Source organism: Protopterus annectens, chromosome 4.part0 (assembly GCF_019279795.1).
Source record: "Protopterus annectens isolate FY-2018-M chromosome 4.part0, PAN1.0, whole genome shotgun sequence".
Classification (NCBI taxonomy): Eukaryota; Metazoa; Chordata; order Ceratodontiformes; family Protopteridae; genus Protopterus; species Protopterus annectens.
The window spans coordinates 882851269-882873994 of NC_056733.1; the positions used below are offsets into that span (position 1 = coordinate 882851269).

The 22726-nt window shown below is 42.2% G+C and overlaps 1 protein-coding gene across 4 annotated transcripts in view; it reads left to right on the plus strand.

Annotated features, from left to right (window-relative positions):
* CABIN1 (calcineurin binding protein 1) overlaps positions 1 to 22726 on the plus strand; it is a 4301447-nt gene that overhangs the window by 1203147 nt on the left and 3075574 nt on the right. For all 4 annotated transcript variants that reach the window (XM_044068841.1, XM_044068840.1, XM_044068839.1 and 1 more), the window contains one exon: positions 6802 to 6989. In XM_044068841.1, the coding sequence (XP_043924776.1) occupies positions 6802 to 6989 (188 nt within the window). The remainder of the gene's footprint in view (positions 1 to 6801; positions 6990 to 22726) is intronic.

Sequence of the window (22726 nt, forward strand, 5' to 3'; positions counted from 1 at the left end):
TGAAGATCGTGCGATAGAGCAGCGCTGACGGCTCCTAGACAAATCACAGCCTCCTAACACACTCCACAAGGGGCAGCCGGCGCAACTGTGGTCCCACTCCACAAAGGTGACACTACGGACTGTATATTAGAGCCTATAAGCTTAACATAAGCAAAGAGACAAAGGACTGGAGAGGATCATAATGGAGCCAAGGGATGATCATGAGTAGGGACAAGCTTTGCCTGACTTGCACCCCAGTTTGGCTTTTGTCAAGGGAAGATCATGTTGCAGTTGAACTTGCCTACCTTTGTTTTCTCACAATATTATTGATGAGGGGCCCATGTGGAAACACCTTACCAGCTTGACCTTAAAATATTCAACAAGATGGGTTGCAACCCAAAAACCAACTTACATTGTAAGAACAGCTGTTGCTGGCTGTATGTCAGACTCCAAGCTTAGTCACAGTAGTGTCCCACAGGTCGGGTCACATGTCCTGTCCCTTTGGCATCGCTCCTGTGAAGTACCAACATCCATCAGAGACCTGGGCTCCCATTGAAAGTCCTCGGTCAAACAGACAAACAGAGTACCATTCCAGAAAGTCTGGATATGGGACGAGTATCACTCAGAGAACTGGGATTTGAAACAGATGAGCCATGCCCTCGAGTAGGAGCAATCCACTGAAGCAAAAAAACATAACAATACCCTTCAGATAGATGGTTGGTGACCCCAAAATGGCCACAGGCACCAAATACAAAAGTCCAGAAAACAAGGTAGGGGACCTGGGGACCCCTGATCTGACAGTGGCTAAGTCTTTGAACACTCATCGGTAGGTTGGGGACCCAGGGACACATCACACATCCATTTGACACTACATTGCCAAATTCCTCTCACAAGTGGTTCCTCAGACCTCCCCTTTCATCATGAAGGATCAGACCAATGATCGTAAGGGATGCCATTTCTGTGTCATTTCAATACCCAAAAGTTCAATAGTGGAGAGACCCCTAACTCCAAAATGCCTCATATGATCCCAGATTGAAAACAATCCAGACAAAAACAGTTGAAGAAACTCCAAAAAAAGCCTCAAAAAGTCTGAATAATACAAGCTCAGAGAGAAGATGTGCCCTGAGCTCATGTCCCATGTTAAATGGAATTCCATGTGTGTGATGACCTCCAACATACAAACCCCACCTAAAACCAGGACACCCTGGATAGAAGCCTTAGCAATCCACCAAAACCACCAAAGGGACTAGAAATCCCGGTTATAGGGAACCTTAGCTTGGACGGCTAACTGGGATCAATGTAAGGGAGCACACCCCCTGACTCTGTGAAGAGAAATATCATCCTAAGTGTGGGAGAGCAGAGGAGGCACCGGAATTGTCTCTGTATCAATGCTGGACAGGGGAGAGGATGGGTCATACTCCCAGTAGGAGGCTCATAACTACTGTACAGTATGCCAGCCAACTAACAAATGGCTTATAAATTTTTTTTAGGTGATATAGGCGTAGTTACCTATGAACCTAAAACAAATGCATCTACATATCAACCAGAAAGGGATGCTAGCTGTTCAAAATGCCCTAACAGCCTTCAAGGACTTACTTCATCCAGGACAACTACTGATAAAGACGGACAACACCACAGTCATGTGGTATATAAACAAGCAAGGGGGCACACACTCATACCCCCTTTGCAGATTAGCCATGGCACTGTGGGACACAGCTTTGACCTACCAAATACATCTTCAAGCTCAATTCCTGCCAGGAAAACAAAACACTCTGGCAGACGATTTAAGCAGAAACCTTATGGATCCTCATAAGTGGAAACTAAATCCACAAGCCTTCAGCATGATAACAGAGAAATGGGGGAGCCCAGACATAGATCTATTTGCCTCTCCTCAAAATTATCAATTGAAAAGATTCTGCACAAGGACTTATCACAGGCAAGCATGGAAAGTGGATGCCCTGTCCTTCAGTTGGAAAAACCTATCAGTTTACACCTTTCCTCCTCTGCCTCTTCTACCCAAGATCCTCCTAAAAGTCAGACAAGAGAAGCCAAAGGTGATATTAATTGCCCCAGACTGGCCCCGCCAATACTGGTACCCAATCCTAAGGAACTTGTCTCAATACCCAGCTTGCACCTTGCCTCAAAGACCACAGCTACTGTCCCAGCAAAACAATCAGATCCTGCCCAATCAACTACATACTCTGAACCTGGCAGCATCGTTAATCATGTAATCATACAAATGACACCTCTCAGTAAAGCTGTGATTGATGTCATTTTGGAAGCCAGAAGGCCTAGTACTAGAAAATCTTATGCTGACAAATGGAAGAGATTCTGTGCTTGGAATCAACCACAAGGAACTGATACAGCAGAACCACATACTCCTCAGATATTACAATACTTGACTGAGATGCTTGACAAAGACCTATCTTTCTCATCAATCAAAATCCATGCCTCTGCCATTTCGGCATATTACAATACAGAGCCACCAATCTTTTCTCATCCTTTAATAAAGCAGTATTTTAGAGGAGCCAAAAATTTAAGGCCTCCTAGAAGATCACCATTACCTGCATGGGACCTCAATTATGTGTTGGAAAAGCTCACCCTGCCTCCATTTGAACCAGCTGCTACCGCTGATATAAAGTTCTTATCATGGAAAACAGCTCTGCTACTAGCAGTTACTTCAGCAAGAAGAGTTTCAGAGCTAAAGGCCCTCGTGGCTGTAGAGCCTTTTATCATATTTTACCCAGACAGGATGTCTCTAAGGACAAATCCTACTTTTATGCCTAAGGTGGTTTCCAGTGTGGCTCTTAACCAAACAATTCATCTGCCAACGTTTTATCCAAATCCGTAGAACAAAGGGGAGAGAATTCTGCATTCCTAGGACATACACAGACAGCTAAGATTCTACTTGAGCAGGACTAAAGCTCTAAGAAAAACTAAGCAATTACTAGTGTCATATGCTGCAGGATTAGAAGGAAAGGCTATTTCAAAGCAGACAATTTCAAAGTGGATAAGCCACTGCATCCGTTTCTGCTACTTACACCATGGTAAACCTGTGCCCGAGGGCATTAGGTCTCATTCCATCAGAGCTGCAGCTACTTCAGCAGCTTTTCTCAGGGGAGTACCAACCAAAGACATTCTAGAGGCTGCTACTTGGAGTTCTGTTCACATCTTTACAAAGCATTACCATTTGCCTCTTTACTCTAAGTTCAGGGCAGGCTTTGCCACTGCAGTGCTGCAGGGCCTTATAGCTGCACCTAATGCTGTTTAGCTCCAGCCTCCCAACCATAGCTTTGGGATTCTACCCAAATGTAATGACTGCAACAGTGAAACACAAAGAACATAGTACAGTTGTGTACACTTACCATAAATGTAGATGTTCGAGTATATTCACTGTTGCAGTCCAGGTTACTCTCCCGCCATCCCCCTGCCATTCTAAAGTTTATCTTTCCTTCTCTATCTTCTACAACCTATGTGGTGTATTTGCTTGTAGATGAAGGTAAAGTTTATATTGATGCATGTATATATATTTATATAATATTGCTACTTTTTTGGGGACACCTGACATCGGGGCAAGAAAAACTAAAGAAAATGGCGTCGGCTGCATGTTTTATACCCCCTGACGACCTGACGTCATGTAAGAGAAGACAGCAACCAACACAGGACGCAAGACTTTGGAATTCAGGCCGACTGAGGGCAACCTGCCAGCAGATTACCCAAATGTAATGACTGCAACCGTGAATACACTCGAACATCTACATTTATGGTAAGTGTACACAACTGTACTTTTCGTGCTCTGCCCTTTGGTCTCACCACAGCCCCCAGGGTGTTCGCCAAATACATGGCAGTAGTGACAGCTCACTTGAGACTTCAGGGATTCCAGGCGTTTCCATATTTGGATGACTGGCTCCTGACCGCCCCCACCAGGCATCTACTCATCCAAAACAGGGACACCACCATTCAACTTTGTGCTCAACTAGGGATCTCCATAAACTGGGAAAAATCTGCATTACTGCCCTTGCAATCTGTGAATTTTATAGGCTCAGAGGTAGACAAAGTGGATATGACAGTTCGTCTCCTCGCCGAAAGAGCACAAAACCTCATCTCACAAGTTCAGTGTCTTTTTCTGCTTCGGAAGGTCAAAGCAAAATGGATTCTTCAACTTCTTGGTACGATGGCCTCAACCATTCTGTTAATACCTTTCGCCAGGTTGCACATGAGAATTCTCCAATGGCTTCTGTTTTCCCAGTGGTCATTCCAATATCTACCACTGAGTCACCCTATCCTGCTGTCGGAATCATGCAAGAAGGACCTTCATTGGTGGATAGCCCCCAACAACTTGTTTACGAGAGCTCCCATTGTGCCTGCCCAACCTGTTGCCACTCTGACCATGGATGCCTCCCAGGTCGGGTGGTGGGGGCATTACCTTGGCAGGACTGTCCATGGCACATGGCAAGAACACAAGGCTCATCTGCATATCAATGTTCTGGAGATGAGGGCAGTGCTTCTGGCGTTGCAAGCACTTCAGGACCTTCTTCCTCCAGGGACGATTGCGGTACAGTCGGACAACATGTCCGTTGTGTGGTATATCAACAAACAGGGCGGTGCCAGATCTTACCCACTCTGTCGAGAGGCCATGCGAGTTTGGGAATGGATGATTTCTTCCAAGCGCTTTCTAATGGCAATGCTCATTCCTGGGACAACCAACGTGATAGCTGACAAGCTAAACCGGGCAGTCTTACTGCCTCACGAGTGGTCTCTGAAATGGGAAATAGTGGAACAGATTTTCCGGAGATGGGGACAGCCTTGCTGCGACCTTTTTGCCAGCCTAGTCAATGCCAAGTGCAGCAGCAATTTTTCCCTAATTCCCCCTCCGGGAGAATCACCCAGAGACTCTCTGGTCCGTGGGACTTCTATATGCCTTTCGTCCATTCTCTCTTATCCCCAAAGTGATTCAGAAAGCCAATTGGCTGGGAAGCAAGTTGATCCTCATTGCTCCTTATTGGCCTCGTCAGGTCTGGTTCCCCTTCCTCGAGCCTCTTCTCCTGGACGATCCTTTGATTCTGGAACCAGTTCCAGATCTATTGACCTACATGTCGGGTTCGCTACATCCCTCTCTGCACACCCTCAAATTGACAGCATGGCTGCTCCAGTTCCATCTCTAGTCAGGCTTTCATGATGTTTCTTCGTCAGTGTCACATATTCTCTTATCCTCGCATAAACCCACAACCAGAAGGCTGACAGTAAATGGAAAAGGTTTTCTATTTGGGCACAGAAAATTAACGTGGATCCTTATACCGCTCCCATTCCTTTGATTCTGGAATTCCTTACGGAGCTTTTTCAGCAAGGATCTGCCACGGCCACCATCAAAGTACAATTGGCGGCAATCTCTCATTTTTATTTAGGGTCTCCAAATGCCAACCTTATGTCTCATAAGCTATGCAAAACTTTCTTGAGATGAGCCACTTTACTGAGACCACCATTACAAGAACCTGTGGCTTCTTGGGATTTAAATTTTGTGTTGTCCAAATTGACATCCCCTCCCTTTGAACCTTCTCACTCATCTTCTTTAAAATATTTGTCTTGGAAGACTGTGTTTTTAGTAGCTATTACGTCAGCCAGACGTGTATCTGAGCTACAAGCTCTGTCTATTAAGCCACCTTATCTTTCATAAAGACAGGGTATCTTTACGTACCAATCCTTCCGTTTGTTCTACTGCCACCTTAAACCAGTCCATTGAGCTTCCAGTTTTCTTTCCCAATCACTGTAATGCAGCTGAATATCGTTTCCACCAGCTGGATGTTCATAGACAGCTATGTTTTTATTTGCAACGGACCAAAGAATTTCGGAAGTCAGACCAGTTATTCATTTCTTTTTCCTACTCCAGATTGGGCTTGCCAGTTTCTAAGGTGACATTGTCTAATTGGATTTCTAGTTGCATAGCCTTCATCTACAATTCGGAGGGCAGACCTTTACCCCACAGGATCAAGGCTCACTCTACCAGGTCTCTGTCTACCTCTGCAGCCTTTCAAGCCAGGGTACCACTTGATCATAGCTGTGCAGCAGCTCTGTGGGCTACCCCTCACACCTTTATTACTCATTACAAGTTGGATTTGGCATCCAGGGGTAGAGCATCCTTTGGCTCCACGGTGCTCTGGAGTATTTTCCATTGAGCCACCCAGGAATAAGGCGCTAGGGACGCTGTCCCATATGTCAAAATGAAGGTGAGATTGGACTTCCTAACATGAAGATGTTATGTACTCACCATAACATTCCATGTTGGTAGTCCATCTCACCCTTCATTTTTACCAACCCACCCTCCTGCCCCCATCCTGGAAGATCTGGAGGTAATTTAATTCTCTTGGTTGGTGACCCTTTAGTATTGGTTTGTTGGTTAGGGTTTTTTTTCTGTTGCTAGTGAGCAGCAAACAAGATCTGGGGATTGCACTGGTGCACCATGGGATACCTTCTTAGCCACGAGCCAACCAGACGTCTTCGAGCTTGAAACTCGGCCGAGTCGGAGTCGAGGATCAGCTCCAAACCCGTATGTAAAAATGAAGGGTGAGATGGACTACTAACATGGAACGTTGTGGTGAGTACATAACTTCTTTTTAAACTTGGTCCTCCTGTCACCACCTGTATTTATTTGCTTTTTGTGCTTGCAAAGAATTTAACTGTTGTGCAGCGTTTTTTGTATAGTGCGTGCTTTTGCTTGAGTCTGCATTTAATGATTATCTGAGGTAGAATACTGAATGAAACTGAGTGATATAGTGTATTATGGACTGTTAACTGCATGTACTTTGGTTTCCATCTTATTTTTAGTGTCTGCTCGACAGTGCTCCAGTAGCTCATCATTGGCTCAGCTAGGCCCACATTTCCCAGGTGCTCACTACACAGGTGACCTTCTGCAGCTCTCTTTTGCCTCCTCACAGAGAGATTTGTTTGAAGACAGATGGTTGGAGTTTGTCTTGCGACTCTACTGGTTGAAAGCACGTTTCTTGACACTACAGGTAGGTGGGGATTCCTTTTCTTTTTTGAATTTTCAAGTAGTAATGTTTTTCTCTCTACAGTCTGTTTTTTTTTCTTTTTCTTTTTTTTTTCCAGAAGCACATTTTCTACAGAGCTGTATTTTGTGTTACCGTTATGACTTTAAGTTCCTGTCATGGGAATTCCAGAGGGTGATTGACCTGACAGCTTTGTTTGATGTATGCCACAAAGTACCTCAGCTTTGTTTTAGGTATGCCACAATATACCTACCAACAGCTCAGAAACACCCTTAAACCACTAATACTGTACTGTACAGCACAGCATTTAAAGACCTACTTTGTCTTAATGCTTTTGCATCTGGCTGCTCAACTTCGTGATTTTTTTGTGCCATCTTGCTTTGCTTATTAGCAAGGTACTGGTGCAGAAAGGCCTCTTCCTTTGATGCTTCCCCCCACCAGGCCATGGCTTGTGTATTGTCTTCAATGGACGTCTCTGTCACAACATGCTTTGCTTTGTTGTACAAGACTTGTTATAGGTGAACTGATCGCCCAGTATTTTTTTGTAGGAGTACAGCATAGTCCGTGACCATCATGGCACATTCCATGTTCACAACAAATAGCCTTTTACTGAGGTATCTGTTAGCCAGGTAGCTTGTTTTTGATCAGCTTATAACCCTGGATGATGCAGGCTGCTATTTCAGTGGACTGTCTTGTGCTGTTGTGAAACTTAAAACGGTACTCTTCACCTGCTGATTTGTCTGTCTCTCTGACTAGATGAAGCAGAGTTTGTGGTGCTGCAGCATGTTTAATTAACCAGTGTAAATACTGAAGAGTTTCTTTGGTCATTAGTGCCAAGTATCTTAGTAAGCACATTATTTCTTTATGGGATAATCTTTGTTCTTTTATAAGTGCTGTTTGCCTTCAAGGTTCCACTGACAGATTTTGTGCCCATTCGATCCTCCATGGTTAGTAACCCCAACACAAGGGTGACAGCTATTCACAGGGGGCATCATTCAGGTAGCTATGATGTTGCTTTTGCCTGTAGCATCCTGGAGGTAGATAAAGATATAGGCCTTTATCCCCTCCCCCCTGGGGTAGAGGAGGAATGACCTACAGTGTGGAAGCACTATGCCCTCCCCCCCCTGTGAGAATTTGTTCTCCCATATATCCAAGCTAGGGGCTACTTTGTTCTCGGATTGGTGTTCAGATGTGTACCCTTGAGATGTATTTGTATTACTGACCCTCCTCTAATGGTTTGTGGCATTGGATGGTCCTACTTTACCTGCCCTTTTCATTCAGGATTGCATGCACTTTCTCCCTATGCACTTTTAGCTGGGCTACAGTGGCTCTACAAATGGGCTAACCTTCCTTCAGTTTGCATTTCAGCTGTTTTCTTTGATAATTCTGCTCTAATGGAGCATTCATGCCCTTTTATTAGGACAAATTTTACTATTTCATATGTCACTAGGAGAGCACACCTACTCTCTGACTATGCCAGTTAATTTTCAGTGGTCACAGTGTTTAGACATCTGTCTTGATGTTTTTGTCTTGGAAACATTTCTGTGCTGAATGCATGAAGCACCAAACCCATCCAAGTGTAATATATCTGCTATATATTGAGCAAAACCTGTTCTGGCACTTCAGCAAATGCTAGCAATTCACAACAGACTACAAAGCTAGCGAAAAAGATGCCACACTGAATAACACACTGGTGCCTCGGCACCGCCTTCCTGGAGTTACAAAATATGCCACACCATACGTCTATATATATATATATATATATATATATATATATATATATATATATATATATATATATATATATATATATATATATATATATATATATATATATATATATTTTTTTTTTTTTCATTAACACTTTCTGTTTCTGATATATGTTCCAAAATACAAGCTTTTAACAGTGAAAAGTCACTGCTATGACAAGTAAAAAATGTAAAGCTATAGGATTCGTAGCATTGTTTTTTTATGTCTTTAATATGGTCTTGCAACCGTAACTTGAATATTCTTTTAGTCTTCCCTATATAAAACAAGATTCAGGGGCAAGACAAAGCATATACCACTGATTTAGTTATAAATGAAAAAGCAGAAGTGGAACAGAATTTTACACAATTTATTTTTTCAAAACATTTGGTGATGTTGGAGCAAACCGAACAACTTCCACAAGGGAAGGTGCCACATTCCAAAACCTGCAGATTTAATTTTTCACCAGGTTAAACAAATCCATTGTGTACCACCATATCTTTGATATTTGTACTTCTCTTGAAAGAAATATTTGCAGTTCTACAAAGATTTTTTACCCCTTCCGTATTAAGTAGGGCCAATAATATCTAACCTGCTTCAATGATTTTCTCACTTAAGATATTATAAACAGTAACAAGACTTTTCTACACCCCTGCACAGTATTAAATTCTCTATTATTATTTATCTTATCTACTAAAGGCCTATTATGAAGTAAGCTGGTATCTATTATTGTATGAAGGGTATCTAAAATAGCATTTTCATCATACCCCCTTTGCTTGAAATTAATACATTAAGTTTGAACAGTTATGTTCTTTAAATATCAAGTTAGAGGAAAACTCTAGTGAAATTATACAACGCAAAATCAGTAAGTTACAAAGAGACATTAGAGACTATGACTCTGGTTTCACTTTTAAGAAGGCAACCAGTCAGAGAGATACCAGAGGCTTTAAAAATGCTTCTGGGAGATCTAAGAAACACCAGAATGTCTCCTTTGCCTCTACAGATGCAACTAATATTTCTGCAGGCTCTGATAATGAAAATACAGACTATCCACCTTTGCCTGCTCCACAACAACATAATTACATAAATAATATGTTTTGGGGCCAAGGGAAACAACAGGGAAGACAGCAGAATGGCTACAATCAATGAAACAGTTTTAAACGACGGTATGAAGGTAACACTTTTAACAGTTCAGACAAAATAAAAGGACTAAATATTGATTTTAAACATGTTTGCACAGTAGTTAGCAGTATAACAAGATGTGAAAGTGCAACTAACTCTGGGCAAGACCGCAATCCAAATTGTAGCTTGCTACAGACCCCCCACCATGCCCCAGGATTCACACTCCTCATTTCTTGATACACTGGAAAGTATTAGGGTACAACCCAACACCCTAATGATGGGCGATTTCAACTACCCCACCATTAACTGGGAAAACTACTCGTACCAACACTTTTGCTCAACGTTTTCTAGAATTCATAAATTCCAACGCCTTGGATCAACTTATTCACACCCCCACCAGGGGCAGCAATATCCTAGACCTGGTCATTACCAACATAGGAAACCGGTGTTCCACACCAGAGGTCAATTCCTCGTTGGTCAGATCCGACCACAAGCTAATCAGCCTAGACATCCACATCCCACCCCCACCCCCAGTTAGGGAAACCATCGTAAAAAACTTCTCCAAAGCCAACTTCACAACTTCTTAAGACAGAAGTGGCAAACTTCTTGACACCCATGCAGACGGACAATAGAGGTATGACTGCCGAATCTTACACAAATGCACTTTATAAGCACTTACACGAGTGCATGGATCATGCTATCCCTAATAGAACCAAGATGTTATCCACTAAAAAAAAGGAAGCCAATCTGGTGGTCCTCTGCCATAAACAAACTCTACAACAGAAGAAAGAAACTGTTGCAAAAAAGAGTAAAATGCCATGACTGGAGGAACTCCCTGGTCAACCACAGTAAGAAGCTGCGATCCCTCATAAAATCCTCCAAAGCTAGTTACGAAAACAAAATTGCCACTGACTCTAAAGACAACCACAAAGCATTCTATAGCCATGTCAAGAATCTAAATGGGAACACTCAGATCTGCTCTGAGTTACAACACAATGGCATTAAATATACAGAACCAACTGATATTGCCAACATCCTAGCAGATAGGTTCAGTGCTAACTTTACCCCCCTCTCACCCCCTAGAGGGCCCATCTGTATACCGGAAGAATCGAAAGTTCCTATAATCACGGCTGCACAGGTAAAAAAACACACTCTCAAAAACCAAGAACATAGCATCCATAGAACCTTACAATATCCCAGGCTGCGTTCTACACAAACTGCAAAATGAACTGGCACCCTACCTAAGTACCATGTTCAATCATAGCCTCACCTCAGGCTTTGTACCCACTGAATGGTGCACCGGAAAGGGGGAGCCACGACGGACACCAGGAACTACCGCCCCATTAGCCTGATGAGCCTGGTCTGCAAGGCCATGGAATGTATCATCGTGGAACTCATAAACAAAGACATTGGTAATCTCCAGACTCTGGACCCTACCCAGTTTGGATTTGTAAAAGGCAGATCATGTCTCCTAAACCTGATTGACTTCTTTGAAGCAGTCACCAAAGCCATAGATGAGGGTAAAATGGTTCACACAGCTTATCTTGATCTCGCCAAGGCTTTCGACACCATCCCCCACTCTGGAATTATAGATAAGCTCACTAAACTAGGTATAAATCCCTATGTCACAAGATGGGATGCCAACTGGCTCACGGACAGAACCCACACTGTGAAAGTAGCGGATTCCAAATCCGACATCAGACCAGTGACAAGTGGAGTACCACAGGGTTCAGTCCTGGGTCCTTTCTTGTTTGGGATCTACTTCTCTGAAGTGCAGGCCAACACAGAAGGTCTTTGGCTAACAAAGTTTGCAGATGACTGCAAACTAGGAGCCATAATCGAAACTCCTAATGATCTGGACAAACTACAAAAGGGCCTCACTGAGACAGATACCTGGTGTCAAAGCTATGGCCTGAAGCTCAATGCCAAAAAGTGTATTGTCATCCCCTTTGGTAAAAACTCTGTACCCATGAACTACCATATAGCTGGCAGTCTACTTAATGCCGAAAATGTGATGAGACCTTGGGACACAGGTGGACAGTAGTCTCTCCTTTGATAATCACATCGCCACAGTGGTCAGGAAATCCTTCTACGTGGCTCATCTCCTCACAGAAGGATTCTCATCCAGAAAAAAAGAAGTAATTGTTCCCCTCTACTCATCACTCATTAGACCCATTATAGAGTACAATGCCCCTTTTGGTATGTACCTCACAAGACATCTACAACAACTGGAAAGACCACAGAAATACCTCGCAAAGAGGATTACTGGCCTCAAACAGATGCCCTATGCAGACCGTCTCAGAAAACTACAGCTTTACTCCATCGCATATCGCCTACTCAGGGGCGATCTCTGCCTAACATACAAAGCTATGTCAAACCCAGAGCTGTTGGACATGCTCCACTTAAAGAAATCCCAATCCCTCCGAGCTACACGCTCTAGGGACCTAAACCTTGTCACCACAATAAACAGAACACGCTGGAGGGATAGATTCCTGTCCCAGAGACTTCCCATACTCTGGAACAAACAACCTATCTATGTCAAACAGAGCTCCTCATTAGCACTCTTCAAGAAAAATCTTGATGATTGGATGGGAAATGGGAATTTCACCCCGTGGATCACTTCTATGGCTCTGCTCGTCAGGGGCACAGGAAAATAATTTTCTTGGGTGGCGAAAGCCAGGGTACATTTTTTGGCTAGGCTTGTATGGGCCCTAGGGGCCGATAGCCTAGTACCTACCTATAAACTGTATTGTGAATTTATCTGGGGTTGATTTAAGTGGAACTGAAATGTCTGTTTTGAAGTATGGTTTAAAGTTTATACCAACAGCTCTACCCAGAGCACATTTTATTAAAGCAGAAGTGTTTTAAGTTACTAAGAAAACTGCATTTGGTTAATTATTTTGAATGTAATGGTGAAAGTATGTCAGTTAATGAAGGAAGTGTATCTGCAAGTGAAGTTGAGTTGCTGGATTTCTTCTCTTGTGATTCTTCATTTGAAACAGTTGAAAATGTTAATGCATATTGCTCTTTAAATACTGAAATGGTTACTTATACTAGCACTTTTATACCTGCATTTAATAACCAGGTGATTTTGCAGTTTTCTAAGATGCTTAATTTTGTATTAGAGAAAGTTTTGAAAGATTTTTCTTCTAAGAAATACATTTTGTATAACATGAGTAAGAATGAATGGATGTTCATCGTGTTTAACTGTTGCAGTCGTTACACTTGGGTTATCCTGCTGGCAGGCTACCCGCAGTCTGCCCGAATTCCAAAGTCCTGGTCCGGCGTCGGTTGCTGTCGCCTCTTCCCTGACGTCAGTGCACCAGGGGTATATAAGATGCAGCTGATGCCATTTTCGCCGCGCGGTACCCAAAGCAAAAGCAGTTCACAAGTGCCGGTCGGCCGACTCCTGAGATTTTAGAAATTGAATTTCAGAACCGAAGCTTCAACAAAGCTAAGTACTCCATTGGGGAAACTTTTTCTTGCTCCAGACCGATGTCAGTAAAAGTTAACAATTGTATTTCTTGTGGGAAGCAAATACCTCATAAGGATTTTCACTCTTACTGTATTCATTGCCTAGGCCCTGACCACGACGTTGCTAGTTGTCGGTTTTGTGCTAGATTCAACCAACGCACTATTAAGCGTCGGTTTGATTTTGCTTTACATTAATTTGGCCGAAGGTTTAACTACATAATGCCGTCGGAACAACTGATGACTGGAATCCATAAAAAACGCAAAGACAAAGAAAAGGACAGGCATCCGAGATCAAAAAACGATGACGAAGCCTCTTCTAGGCCATTCGCCGGTTCTCAGTGAGGCGCTTTTTGCAGCCCCTGACACCCGCTACCTCAGAGCCACAGGCCGCCTCCGACTCCCACATGGAGACAACTAGGCCTCTGGAAACTCAAGGTATTGGGCCTATGGAAACTATTCCCTCAGATGGGTCCGGAGCCGCTGAGCAGGCATCAGCTTCTGAGGGTGTTTTCAGACCTACACAGCTTACTATCAAGTCTACTTCAGCAGCCAAGGCATAGTCTAAAACTCCATTAAAGACAAAGAAACAAGTACAGCATTCTCCTGGACAGTCATCCATGCCAAAGAAACAGATGCTTAAAATGGCCGAGGACCTAATTACTTTGATCAGGGGTTCCCATCCCCCTCCTGATAAAAGGCGTAGGCAAGACACTGATTATGACTCTTCTGACCAGGTTTCTATTTCCTCTGATTCCTCTTCGGATCAGGGATATTCTCTTCCTATGAGGACTCTGATGCTGAAGAATCTATCTCTTCAGCCTCTCCTCCTGAGGATTACTCTTTTGGGGAAACCCTGCACACCATGAGGGAGCATTTTCATTGGGAGAGCCAGGATTATTCAGAATCCAAGAAAAGGCTCAGAGACTTTCTTTTACTGTCTCAGCACAGGCCCCTTGCTATCCCACCTGTACTAGATATTGTTGATGTTTTCTCTGAATACATTTTGTCTCCTGATTCTTTACCCCCTGCACCAGTCAAGCCAGATAGGTACTACAGGGTCCCAGACTCTCATAAATTTCTTTATAAAAACCCTGCTGCTGACCCAGAAACTATTTCTCAGGGTCCCGAGGGGGTCAAGGCTTCCACTGCAAAAAACCCTGTTCCCTCTGATAGGGATTCTAGAGCACTGGATAGATGGGGGAAAAAAAGTTTACACTACTGCTACTTTAGCTGTAAGGGCTTTAAACTGCCAGTTTCACATGCTTAAATATCAACAATACCTAATGTCTTTACTAAAACAGAAAATGCTTACAAGCTCAGAAAATCCTGACAATAAGGAAATGCAGGATTTATTGCATGCAGCTGAACAAGTGGGAAAGCATACATTGCAATGTGGTTTTGATTCATTAGAGGCTTCTTGTAGAGCCGCTGTTGCAGGCTCTGTCATTTGAAGGCATGCTTGGTTAAAAGAACAGAGTTTACCAGATCATGTTAAAGCAAAATTATTGGATGCTCCATTACAGCATGATACTTGTTTGGTGTTAAGGCAGAAGAGGTGTTAAAGAAAATGGATGATAAAGCTAAATCAATGCAGACAGAAAAGGATTTCTTACAGGTTCAGCCACCTAGATTTAGCAGGAACTGGCCTTCTAAAAATTGGTCCTTTCCAGTGTCAGACAGGCCACAAAGAGGCAGATACAGATGCCCAAGAGGCAGATCTCAGCCCCAAGACTCATACAGACCTAAACAATGGGGTGCTTCAGCCCCCAAAGGCGGAGAAGACAAATCACAACCTTATAGGAAACTGTCTCAACAAAAGCCAAGCACTTACCTTTTGACAGCACCCTTAGGGGGAAAACTAGCACTTTTTTCACAAAACTGGCTCATGATCACCCAGGACAAATGGGTAGTGAATATTGTTTCTCAGGGTTACAGGTTCCACCTTCACACCCTACCAAGGTCAAAAGGTATGCCAGACCTGCCACAAAACCAACGGGCAGAGGCACAAAAACAAATTTCTGCTCTCATGGACATGAGAGCTATTCAAAAGGTACCACAGCAAGAACAGGGGCAAGGATTTTACTCGAGACTTTTCTTGGTACCCAGAAAGGACAAAGCCTGGAGACCAATACTGGACCTGTCAATTCTAAGTACTTTCCTGGATGTTCCAAAATTCAAAATGTTGACACTGCAGCAACTTCTACCCATGCTGGGCAAGAAGGCTTGGCTAGCTACTTTGGACCTCAAAGAGGAATACCTGCATGTCCCAATCAGACAATCTTGCAGAAGATACCTCAGATTCATAGCTGGCTCAATGCATTACCAATTCTCTGCACTGCCCTTTGGCTTATCTACTGCGCCCAGGGTCTTCACAAAATGCCTGGCACCAGTAATTGCATTTTGCAGACAAAAAGGATTTCAAATATATCCCTACTTGGATGACTACCTTATTCAAGCAGAGAGCAAGGACATTCTACTAAAGCATCTGGCGTTTGTAAAAGAATTACTAATTTGCCTAAGGTACACAGTAAACGAAAATAAGTCAAAACTAGTGCCCTCTCAAGAGATAATATTCCTGGCTGCAAGCTTAACTACAACTGCCCAGATGGCTTATCTCACGCCAGACAAACAAAGGCAACTGACCCATTACTTTCAAATGATGGCAACAAAGACCCAGCTACCTGCAAGAAAAATTCTGCAGGCTTTGGGCTTCATGGCATCCTGCATTCTGCTAATTCCATATGCAAGACTGCATATGAGGAAGCTACAATGGTATCTAAAAAGTGTTTGGACTCAACATTGCCACAGCCTGGAAACAATAATAACTCTTATTCCCTGCCTGCAACAGGAGTTTCGATGGTGGGCTCTGGCCTGTCACCACAACAAGGGACAGCCTTTCACTTTACCCACAGCCAGGCAGACACTAACAACAGATGCATCAGATTATGCCTGGGGGGCACACACGGCAGGAAAATGTATTCAGGGCACGTGGCCCACGGACCAAATGCATTTTCACATCAATCAAAAAGAGATGCTAGCTGTACAGAATGCCCTGACAGCCTTCAAGGATCTACTACATCCAGGACAACTACTACTAAAGACGGACAATACTACAGTCATGTGGTACATAAACAAGCAAGGGGGCACACATTCCTACCCCCTCTGCAGACAACCATGACTTTGTGGAACACAGCACTGACCTATCAAGTACATCTGCAGGCACATTTCCTGCCAGGAAAGACAAATACTCTGGCAGACGAACTAAGCAGAAACCTCATGGACCCTCACGAGTGGAAACTAGATCCACAAGTCTTCAACATGATAACAAGGAAATCGGGGTGCCCAGACATAGATCTATTTGCCTCCCCTCACAACTGCCAACTACAGAGATTCTGCACAAGGACTTATCACGCACAAGCATGGAAGGTTGATGCTCTATCATTCAGCTGGAAAACCCTGACAGTTTATGCCTTTCCTCCACTGCCTCTCCTCCCCAAGGTACTACTAAAGGTCAGACAAGAGAAGCCAAAAATGATTCTGATTGCCCCAGACTGGCCACGCCAGCACTGGTACCCAATCCTAAAGAGCTTGTCTCAAGGCCCAGCCTGGACTTTACCTCAAATTCCTCATCTTCTGACCCAACAAAACAATCAGATCCTGCACAGCCAACTCAGAACCTTAAATCTGGCTGTATGGCGAATAATATAACCACTCAGAACACACCTCTCTCTAAAGCAGTTATGGATGTCATTTTGGAAGCCAGGAGGCCCAGCACCAGAAAATCTAATGCAGAAAAATGGAAGAGATTCTCTGCTTGGAATCAGGCACAGGGAATTGAACCGCTTGTTCCAAATATTCCTCAGATTTTACAATACCTAACTGAGATGCTGGACAAAGGCCTATCCTTCTCATCAATTAAGATTCATGTCTCTGCCATTTCAGCTCATTACAATATGGAACCACCTATTTTTTTCACATCCACTGCTAAGGCAGTACCTCAGAGGGGTCAAAAACATAAGACCCCCAAGGAGAGCACCGATACCTACATGGGACCTCAATTTTTTCTTGGAAAAGCTCACACTGCCTCCTTTTGAGCCAGCCAGTACAGCTGAAATTAAATTCTTATCATGGAAAAACGCTCTGCTCCTAGCAATAACTTCAGCAAGAAGAGTCTCAGAGTTACAGGCACTAATGGCAGTGGAACCTTTTATCATTTTCCATCCGGACAGGGTTTCTCTAAGGACTAACCCAACATTTATGCCAAAGGTAGTACCCAGTGTGGCTCTTAACCAAACCATTCATTTACCTACTTTTTATCCAAATCCCCAGAATAAAGGGGAGAGACTTCTGCATTCTTTGGACGTACACAGGCAGCTACACTTCTACTTGTACAGAACTAAAGCTTTCAGAAAGACTGAGCAACTTTTAGTGGCATATGCTGCAGGATCACAAGGAAAGGCTATCTCAAAGCAGACTATTTCAAAATGGATAGGACACTGCATTTGTTTCTGCTATGCACAGCATGGCAAATCAGTGCCTAAGGGCATTAGGCCACATTCGACCAGGGCAGCAGCCACATCAGCCGCCTTTCTCAGAGGAGTACCAACCAAGGAAATTTTGGAGGCTGCAACTTTGAGTTCAGTGCACACTTTTACCAAGCACTACCACTTACGTCTTTACTCTAAATCCAGAGCAGGCTTTGCCACTACAGTTCTGCAGGGCCTCAAAGCCACTCCTAATTCTATTTAGACCCAGCCGCCCAACCTCAGCTTTGGGATTCAACCCAAGTTTAATGACTGCAACAGTGAAACACGATGAACATAGTACAGTTGTGTACCTACCACAAATGTAGATGTTCGAGTGTATTCACTGTTGCAGTCCAGGTTACCCACCCACCATCCCCCTTTCTTTGCTGGGATTTATCTGTACTTCTCTATTCTATACAACCTATGTGGTGTATTTGCTTGTAGATGAAGGTATTGTTTATTTTAGTGTATGCTTTTTATAAGCAATGTTTTAGCCTACCCCTTTGGGGGCACCTGACATCTGGGGCAAGAAAAACTGAAGAAAATGGCGTCGGCTGCATCTTTTATACCCCTGGCCCACTGACGTCAGGGAAGAGGCGACAGCAACCAACGCCGGACCAGGACTTTGGAATTCGGGCCGACTGCGTGTAGCCTTCCAGCAGGATAACCCAAGTGTAATGACTGCAACAGTGAATACACTCGAACATCTACATTTATGGTAGGTACACAACTGTACTTTGTCTTTATTAAATTTATGTAAAAGATCAGACATAATTATAAAACCCTCAGATAAAGATAGAAAAATTGTTGTTATGCACTGGAAACAATACCTGAAAATGTGTATGGACCATCTATCTGATGGCTAAGTATATAGGGCAGTAAATATTGATTTTTTTATCAAGCTATAATGAAGTTTAAAGAACTAGTAGCTAAAGGCCTAAGACTGGGCTATTTTACAAGAAAAGATGCCCTAAATAAATTTAATGTAGAAGGAAGTTCAGTGGCCAAGTTTTATTGTCTGCTAAAGACACATAAAAATGTGAGCCCCCCTCCCCCCAGGTAGACCCATAGTAGCAGCACAGAATTATTTTTTCCATAATGTGGGAATTTTTTTACATTCCTATCTTTTGAACTATGTAGTTAAGTTAAATTCTTTTATTAAAAACACTAATGTTAAATGTGATGAAGAATATTACTGGATAGTTACAGATGTAAAAAGTATTTATACAAGTATTACCCATGAGTTAGGTATGGAAGCTGTTAGATTTTTTCTAGGTAATAGTCCTGTTAGTAATTGTGTGATGGAATTATTGTATTTTTGTTTGACGAATAACTTTTTTGAGTTTAATAATCTCATTTATCATAAAGTACAAGGTACTGCCATGGGTGCATCTTTTGCACCCATGTATGCTAACCTGTTCATGGGCCTTTTTGAAGTTGAGTTTTTGTATAGATTGAATTTTTTTAATAGTTATGTTATTTTATATTGTAGATATATAGATGATTTGATTTTTTTTTATGTAGGGGGGTGCTGAAATAGCCCCCCAGTGTATAAGTGATTTAGATGCAAATCATTCAAAGATAAAATTTGATGGCTTACAGATAGGAAAAATAGTTAACTATCTCGATATCACTTTGACTATTAGGAACAATAAGATAGTAAGTAACATACACAGAAAGGGAATTGGAGATTATAATATTTTGGATAGTAGTAGTTGCCATCCACCACATACTTTGAAGGCGCTACCTTATAATGAGTTATTGAGAGTCAGCAGGCTATGTAACGATGCAATGGGCCTAGAAAAGGAAATAATAAAAACGTATTAACTTCAAGCAAAATGGGTATGATGAGAATGTTATTTTAGATGCCCTTCATAAAATAATAGATACCCGCTTACTTCATATCAGGCCTTTAGTAAATAAGATAAATAATAATAGAGAATTTAATACTGTGCAGGAGTGTAAAAAAGTCTTGTTACTGTTTATAATATCTTACGTGAGAACATCATTGAAGCCGTTGGATATTATTGGCCCTACTTAATACGGAAGGGGTAAAAAATCTTTGTAGAACTGTAAATATCTCTTTCAAGAGAAGTACAAATATCAAAGATATGGTGGTACACAATGGATTTGTTTAACCTGGTGAAAAATTAAATCTGCAGGTTTTGGAATGTGGCACCTTCCCTTGTGGAAGGTGTTCGGTTTGCTCCAACATCACCAAATGTTTTGAAAAAATAAATTGTGTAAAATTCTGTTCCAGTTCTGTTTTTTCATTTGTAACTAAATCAGTGGTATATGCTTTGTATTGCCCCATAGCTTGTTTTATATAGGGGAGACTAAAAGAATATTCAAGTTACGGTTTCAAGAACATATTAGAGACATAAAAAACAATAATGCTACGAGTCCTATAGCTTTACATTTTTTTTACTTGTCATAGCAGTGACTTTTCACTGTTAAAAGCTTGTATTTTGGAACATATATCAGAAACAGATGAAGTGTTAATGAAAAATAAATTATTGTATAAAGACTTTATATATTTTAAAATTTAATACATTATCTCCAGCAGGTTTAAATAGTGAATGTAACTGGAGAGTGTTTCTTTAAAATGTATATATGACTATTTTAATTGATGGCTGATTAATTAGGTGATTGTTTTTGATTAACTGTATTTAAGTGAATATATGTGTGTATATATATATATATATATATATATATATATATATATATATATATATATATATGGATGTATGGTGTGTGGCATATTTTGTAACTCCAGGAAGGCTGTGCCAAGGTGCCAAAGTGTTATTCAGTGTGAATAAACTATTTAATACAAGATTGGTGGCATATTTTTCGCTGGCTTTGTAGTCTGGTGTGTTTTAACACTTGTTTGGTGTGTTTTTTTTAAATGCTAGCAATTCAACCTGGTCATCCAAGGACACCAGAGGGGTAGAAACTCTTGGTCTGTCTCACTAATCTGAGACTGATTGTGGTTAAAAGTTCTATAATGGAAATATTCTGTTATAGAGGCAGAGGCATTAGCCAGTGCACTGTCCAAAAGATAAAGGAACTGAGGGCAGACAAAAGTCTTATTCTGCTCGGACTTTTTACTGTATGTCATGTTTGTCCTTATGTAGTGAAGGGGAGAGTTAACATCTGTCTTCTGCATTGGCTTATGCTGAGGTGCCAGGAGAGATTCAGCGCGATTGACCACCTTGAGTGGTGTGCTTCGAGGGGTATCCACTGGCATAAACCTGTTGTTTCATTGGATCTTACAGAATGGCCGTTTCAGTCACCTAGTTATTGGTTGGTTGTGGCACTAATGACTGAAATTGCTTCTGTCCAGGACTTTTAGATTATAATAGTGGTTATTGACCCAGAGTAATGAAGGTCTACCTGGTCATTGTTCTCCATGGTCTGAAGGTCAGGCAGTGGCTTTAAAGCAGCCGTTTTATCTCTGCTTAGATGACTTCTTACAGGTTTGTGACAAAAGGAATAGAGAAGGTGTTGGAGACTACCATGATATTTCTTATGTTTGGAAAGCTAAGCAATTTAAAACTTGACCTATATGTAGCAAGATGGACAGCAGTCTGGCTGAAGGAGCCCACACAGTGCGAGTTGCAGGTGCCTTATCGGAAAGTGTAAAAGTGAGAAGAAGTATCCTTTAGGCGTTGGTGTTGGCATCTCTCCTTTTTTGGTATTTACTTCTTAGATCACCAAGAAGAGAGCAAAGACCTCTGGCTAACAAAGTATGCAGATGATTGAAAAGTTGGAGGAGTTGTCACCCTATGACAGCTAAACCCAGCAGAATGAACTTGCTGTAGTAAACTCTTGGTGTGCTAAAAATGGCCTCAAACTAAATGCTAAAAGTTGTAAGAAGATACTGCTGTTTTTGATGGGTCTTGATGCAGAGAAAACATTTGACAGAGTAAGCTGGGATTTTATGAGTAGGGCAATGGAAACATTTGCATTTCCTGATACAATAATAAGGTTAATTAGAAGGATATATGAAGGATCAGAGGTAAAAATCAAAGTGGGAGGGTTCCTACTCTGTTGAGTGCCTGCACAGAGGAACCAGGCAAGGGTGTCCTTTTCCCTCTTTATTTGCATTATATTTTAAACCACTGGCAAAGAAAATAAGAGACTCATAAATTCTAGTGTGTAATTGGTATGGTGTTCAAGAAAAGTTGGCTTTACTTCCAGATGATATTATTTTGTATCTGATGGAACCAGAAAAGGACATCTCAGTGTTATAGAATATTCAAAGACAGTTCCAGGTTTTTTGGGATATGAAATTAATGAAGGTAAAACAAAGGCTTTTGCTATAAACTATGTACCCACACATGAATTGTTCAGCAGTTCCCATATTTAGGTTCATAGGATGATACTAGGCTATTGGCCCAGAGGCGCTTATGAGCCTAGTCAAGACTTTCACCCATGTTCCCTCAAAGTCGGCACCTGTTTCCCCTGTCCATCAGGGACACAGGTGGGATCCCAAGGGTATAGTTTCTGTTTCCCATCCAGTCATCCAGGATGTTCTTCGTGTTTCACTGTTGCAGTCATTACATTAGGGTAATGGGCTGGCAGGTTGCCCTCAGTCGGCCTGATTAACAAAGTCTTCGGTCCTGCGTCGGCTGCTGTCCCTTCTTCCATGATGTCAGGTCGTCAGGGATATAAAACATGCAGCCAACGCCATTACATCAGTCTTTCTTGCTGCTCGGTGTCCGAAGCAGAAGCAGTTCGCAAGTGCTGGTCAGCCGACTCCTGAAATTTACATTTTCGAGTTTCAGAACCCAAGTCTTCAACTAAAAGCTAAGTACCCCATTGGGGAAACTTTTTCTTGCTCCTTACTGATGTCATTAAAAGTTAATAATTGTA